This window comes from Penaeus chinensis, chromosome 33 (assembly GCF_019202785.1).
Source record: "Penaeus chinensis breed Huanghai No. 1 chromosome 33, ASM1920278v2, whole genome shotgun sequence".
Lineage (NCBI taxonomy): Eukaryota > Metazoa > Arthropoda > Malacostraca > Decapoda > Penaeidae > Penaeus > Penaeus chinensis.
Window position 1 is genome coordinate 37,272,617 of NC_061851.1, and position 7,064 is coordinate 37,279,680.

General features: G+C 40.8%; 1 protein-coding gene across 1 annotated transcript in view; it reads right to left on the reverse strand.

Annotated features, from left to right (window-relative positions):
• Positions 1 to 4,330, reverse strand: part of LOC125042986 — a 19,829-nt gene extending 15,499 nt beyond the window's left edge. The window contains exon 1 of the mRNA XM_047638862.1: positions 4,306 to 4,330. Within this exon, the coding sequence (XP_047494818.1) occupies positions 4,306 to 4,315 (10 nt within the window). The 5' untranslated portion in view covers positions 4,316 to 4,330. The remainder of the gene's footprint in view (positions 1 to 4,305) is intronic.
• Between the last annotated feature and the right edge of the window lie 2,734 nt (positions 4,331 to 7,064).

Sequence of the window (7,064 nt, forward strand, 5' to 3'; positions counted from 1 at the left end):
ACCTTGGGTTACGTTTTAATGAGGCAATCTGGTCAGCAGGATCATACTCAGAGAGTTGGGCCAAGTTTCTGTATAGCTGGAGATGGACTGGTCCTATACCCACTGAGTGTGGTCTTCGGATGGGTACGTGATCCTATTCAAGATGTATATGGCATCAAGATGAAAACCTGCGGCAAATGTTGCGCCCAATACAATACATTGGCTGCATTAGGGCCTTGAAGACAAATAGGTAGGTCGTTCTGCACAGATACTGCCCCTCCAAATATTCTTGTTGAGTGAGTTCATGGCTCCTACTGTCAAGTCAATTCGCCTGCCGTCTTCCTGGTCTAGAGCTTGGAGTCTTACGCCAGCAAGATATGTAGAGTCCTGGGTCCCTCTCAGCCCTCACCTCTCATTGAACTGGTCTTCTAGCCGATCCTGAAAGTCCAGAATCTTGGTCTCGATCCAAGAGATATCTTGGTCCATGGGCTTTACCACACCCCTGAATTATTCGCAGAAGCTGGAACACCCCCCTCCCCACCATACTTTACACCGATGGTAGTATATAGGCTTCTAATCAACCCGATAATTGTTGTTGGAATATCTACAAGTCCCAGCATCTTCCAGACTTGAGTTGAATGCCTATCTTGAGGTGGATAAAGGCTGCAAGAAGCTCGCAACTAAATTCACAATAGTTTTAACAGTTATTTGAAATTTTACATTATAGTTTATTGTGGATTTGACGCGAGTGAATCCAGATTGCTCCGGTCTCAGTAAGTAGTCTCTGGTACATTTCAGTGGATGAGAATGAGCACCTTGCCTGCCATGGTGAGCAGATAATCCTCAACGACAACAGCAGTCTAAAAATTCACTTTCCTTTTCCAGAGAGGGACAAACACTTATCTCGGGAGAATGACACTTGGCTACTAGACTGCAACCAGGAAAGCATGTAGTTCACACAAACCATGGGTTTATCTCCGGGATAGGTGGTTCCCTACTGACAGGCAAATCAGGCACTGGGATCACATAACCACCCACGCCTATGCTGACTGTCAATGTTTAATGACCTCTCCCCTCTACTCACCCTCGACTTCCCATGGTACACAGCACTCTACTGGTTATCACCTGTGCCAACTCTGACCTGCGCCCAGAATGGAACGACAATAACAAGAGCAAGCAATTCCGACCCTTACAACCGATCACTTTATAACTACATGTAAACATATCTTGATTATATTCAAAATGTTAGAAAATCCTTATTCTGAATCACTATATTTGTTATCATTTATTTTTCACAATTTAATTGTACTGACATGTCCAATGTCCCTGTCCAAACACGTGACCACAGGAAACTATGACACTGCACTGACACTCCTACTAAAGATTAATATTTTCAATTTTCTTATGTTTAGTAACATTTTCAAACTATATCGTACATAAACTACCTAAGATCACCTCAAAAACTTAGAGCCAAGGCTACTTTGCCCTCAGCATCGGCTCGGTCAACACTTCAAGCTCACACAGACCGCTCGCCCTCACGGGCATGACACGACGCTCCTCCCGGAACGTCTCTGCCAGGCCTGTCCTCTGTATTCTAGTTACCATACTCCCGTTTAGAAGTAGCGACAAGCAGCAGTACCTTCAAAGAGGAACACGAACTCACTACAACATTACTTTGGTGACAAAGTAGTGGGATACAATTCCTGCTGTACATTATAGTATAGTACACAGTGGCTCAATCTGAAACATCTGCTTAAAATACTGAGGTTAGTATCTTTCACTCATAGAATGAGTGGAAGAAAGAAAGAGATAAAAATAGTGAGAGTGGGGGAGAGTAACAGAGAGAGAGAGAGATTGTTGGAAAGAGTGTATAAGTGAGTGAGAGAGAGAGAGAGAGAAACAGAGAGTTAGAGTGAGTGAGTGTATGAATGAGCGAGTAAAAGAGAGATAGAGTTAGATAGATTGAGAGAGAATAAAGAGAAAGATAAATATAGCTGGATAGAGAAATAGTAAGTTAGAGGGCAAGAGAGGGAGAGAGGGGGGGAGGGAGGGGGGACACATTATACTATATAAGTATAGAAAAGAGAGACGGAGAAAAGCGCCTCACTAACACCGTGTGAGCCGTAACTATGCCAGCAGACGTGAATTGCCATCATCTAATTGCTCGACCCCCTCGCCCTGGTTACGAACCAGGAAATTGGCGTGCTGTCTGATCATCCGTTACCTGTTCCTCTGCTGACAGCCCTAATCTCAACACAACACTTGTCTTGGTTCAAAGACTGTGTTTGACTGCCGCGAAGTGGACACTTTGCGTTTGGCCTTAGGGATCCTTCATCCCGTGGTCTATCAAAATACTGCCTCGGACGCCCCACTGGGAGCAGATGACTGCTTAATCCTCACCAACTGGGGCCGACTCTTCATTCGTTCCCCCGAGACATAACAGGAGTTCAGAGGAACGAGCAAAACACAGGAAACACACCCAGTCACTGAAACCTTCTCTAGGTAACTCTGTTCCACCCAGTCTCCCACCTCGTCAACGAGTCGGGGAGTACTGCCGTCAGTGCACACGTAAGGAACGCACAGATACCAACTACTTGAGAAGGAACAAGTATAGTTACTGTCTGCGCCCTGGGTACAAGACTGTCGCATTCGCATAGAGAATGAGAGGCAAGAATCATTCTTCCACTGAATAACGACTGAACAGGCAAAGAGCAACGCTTTGTTTTCTCAGACATTCCTGTACCTCCTCATCTATGCAGTGTAGTACCATGCAGTACCAAGAAAAACGGCTAGTACACCACAGCCTTTCCTGCTTCACCCCAGCCAAACACAAGCAAATTATCAATTACCTGATGCCAACCACCCAAGCTCTTAGAAAAATGTTAGCCAGTGACCACATTACCATAATTTCCGCTAATGTCAGGGGTCTGCAGACAACATAGGGCACCTTACTCACAACCATGTGAGTTCACACTCCTGATATTATTGCATGTATGGAAACTTTCCTAATTAAATATCCTGGACAATTTTGGCCAAATATGTGGTTACACAAGGCAGCATCGAAGTGACATGAATCGATCTCTAGGTGATCTCCCAGATCACCTAGAGATGCTTTCTTCAAGATATGGACCCAGCACCGAAGCTCAATCTTGCTGATGTGTTTGTTATCGTCCACAGTGGAAAGGAAGTGATCTCACTGATTTTCTGCAGGTCCATATAGATGAGCTACTGAGATCATGTCGTTATTGTAGGTGACATGGATCAACACCTCATTGCAAGATCCTTCGAAAAACTACTGACAGTGTTTGGATTAACAAATCATGTGGTCTTTCCAACACATATTTCTGTCTCTTCCCTCGATCCTGTCATCAGTGATCTGCCAAAAGCTCTTATTACCTGCCGTCCCCTCAGTACCGAGGGCTCATCAGTCCTGAGTGTGAATAGCATCTGCGCAAGAAAGGATAGTCCATTGACACCTACCAACTGGCTCTGGGGCAGTGTAGACTGGGAAGGCCATGGTGCTCTACAACACACGCCTTGACCGTCTATCCTCACTGGTGATGTGGATGAACAAATTCATGCATTCGTAGAAACCCCTCTCAACCACACAAAACGATGTTCCTTGTCATTCCTTAACAGTCAAACCTCGCAACCAGCCGTGGTCTGGTTACCACTGCAGAGTAGCTGCTAAAGAAAAGAGTAGTATTTGGAGGCGCTACATTAGACACCCGACTCTAGCTAACAAGCATCTCTACCGACAAAGCGGTGCAACTGTGAGCTAGGTTCAGAGGTGGGCTCAGCAGCCATAACAAGTAGAGCTGAAAAGTAAACTCAGTGGCCAATCTGTGGGTAACAAGTTTTGACGAAGCACCCTCAAACAGTAATGGGGCTTTCTTCCTGATTACAGCATACCACAACTACAAAAGCATGATGGTACAATAGCAACTCAGAGCAAAGATAAAGCCGAGATGCTTGCAGTGCCTGATCCCAAGCGGCTTCCACCAAATGTACTTGTACTCACTAATGCGAGTCTAGATACTTTTAATATCACAACAGAGGAGGTCATGCGAGCGAAAATTATTAGAAGTTGACCCCACGATAACATCAGTCCCCACGTCCTTAAAAGGCTGCACCTCATACCAGTATTTTCCAGAGATGTCTAACCTCTGGAAAGTGGCCATCCCTATGGAAGGAAGCAAGGGTAGTGGCCGTTCACAAAAGAGACACGAGAACTGATCCCAAGAACTACAGACCCATCTCCCTCCTCTCAGTTCTTTGCAAGATCTTTGAATCCATCATAGCCGACAAAATTGCATCATTCCTTACCTCTCAACATCTGCTCAGCAACAAGTAATTCGGTTTTCGCACAAACAGATCTGCAGTTAACCGCCTCCTCGACCTTACAGCAACGACACATGTATCGGGTCTATGTGTCATATACACTGTGCACAGACAGCACTCTCCATATGGCTTCGCTACGACAGCCGTGAGCAACACAGCTCGTGCTGCATACGCAAGGACCAACAGATCGTTGTCCCCCTCGCCAGGACAGAAACTTTGCGATCCTTCCTACCAAAATACACAACAACAACAATTGAGATTAGTGAAAATCTAGCTTCGCCCGGGCCTTCCATATATGGCCCGGCTTTGAAACGCTTGGATAATGAACTTTTAAATAAATGTGTTGTGTTTTATCTAATTAGTTATAAATTCTCTATCAAACAAACGTAAAAGCCAAAGATAGCTTCTAGCAGCCTTGCTGGTACTCCTGTCTCCTTGTTTGTTCAATTAATAACTACTATGTATAGTTGTCTTTCAATAAAGTAAAAATAAGAGAGGGAGAGCGAGAGCGAGAGAATTATGTAAACGTATCGATGTATCGATTTTTCTCGATACATCTTGAGAAAATCACCCTAGCGATACCGATAAAACGATTCTGCTATTGATTAACTAAGGCGATGCCGATTCCAGTATCGATCGATATGTTTCGCCGATATATATATATATATATATATATATATGTGTGTGTGTGTGTGTGTGTGTGTGTGTGTGTGTATGTGTGTGTTTGTGTGTATGTATGTATATGTACACACACACACACACACATACATATATGTTATATATATACCTATAAATATAATGCACATATATATACATATACATATGTATACATACATACATACATACATATATATATATATATATATATATATATATATATATATATATATATGCATATGTATATGTACACACATATATGTGTGAATAATCTTCCTACACACAAACACATACACACGTATATGCATGTATGTATATATGTATGAATATATATATACATATATATATACATACATATATACATATAAAGAAAAATATATGAATAACAGATAGGTAAAGATAGACATTCGTAAAAAAAACAAAAGGTCACGCGGGTGTTCATGTCTGCGCTGCAAAAAAAAAAACAAAGTTTTAGTTCATTTTTTTTACGTACGTGCTATCATATCTCACACGAGATTAAATAGCGCTACACGGCCATGGTAAGAGGGCCAGGGTGACGGAGCAACACAGAGTTCCTTGCAACTGTATCTTTTGCATTTTTTGTGATTTTCAGATTGAAAAGAAGGAAAACAATTATGTCACTGTCAGAGCGTCAGTTTTTAAGATTTTTCTTTTTTTTAATGATTATTCTGCCCAATCAGCCAACTGAATAGTGTCTGTGGACTCCATGACTTTTCGAGGGACGCGGCCGGAATCTTCAATGGAAAATATTGAATATTGGTCTTACATCGTGAATATAAAATATAATGAATATCAGTTTATATATGAATACATACATGATTATATATCTATCTATCTATATATGTATATACACACACACACATACACACACACACACACACACACACACACACACACACACACACACACACATATATATATATATATATATATATATATATGCATATATATATACATATATGTATGTATGAATATATATATATGTATATATACATTTACTTGCATACATATATATATATATATATATGTTTATGATATGTTAAATATCAGATTATATATTAATACATACATGAATATCTACCTATCTATTCATCTATGTGTGTATACATATGTACGTATATACATATATATTTATATATATATATATATATTTGTATGCACACACACACACACACACACACACACACACACACACACACACACACACACACACACACACACACACACACACACACACACACACACACACAACACACACACACGTGTATATATATGTGTGTGCATGTATGCATGCAAGCATAAAAAATAACAAAACTGATAGAAATAACAAAAAACACCAAGATTAGTAAGCCTATGAATGAATAAATATCCAAAAAAGTTCCGACGACTTTTCAGCCTGGGTGTGTTCCTTGAAGAATAGCATTAAAATTCTTGAGGTATCTGGCAGCAAGTGACCACAGGCGATACGTGTTAAAATGGAAGCTTTCTCGTCTTTAAGTGTTCTAACCTCTAATGTCGGATTTCTTGGAAGGCGTTATGACTAGAGGGAATTAAAGGGTAACAGAGCTAATATTCATTTCGTAGTTGATACTGATAATTACGCGATGGTATGAAAATAATCTTCGATCTTACTGAACTCAAATAGGATTTTGGGGTCTTCTGGCGATGACCAATTCATAGTATCCGTACATATAGTAAATATGAGAGTGGAAGTGAATACTCTTTTTTTGATACAACCATCATATCACACATTAATGAAGGTGGATTTTCTTAGATTTGCTCGCAATTATAACGGTACTATAATCAATAATATTTATATTATGCCAAACCTTCCCTATGATACGCTTTGAAATAGGCTTGTATTTTTTTTTTTTTTTTTTTGGGGGGGGGGGGGGTGATTCGTTTAATTACTCAAATTTAACCCACACATACTATATTCGTTTTACTAAGCGGAGAGCTGAACGTCTTTACTTTTCAAACTATATTATGACCCCCGACAAGGCTAGATCTCTCCCAATTTCTTTAGTGGCCGTTTTTGTGATCAGGTGAGGGTGAAACAATTAAAA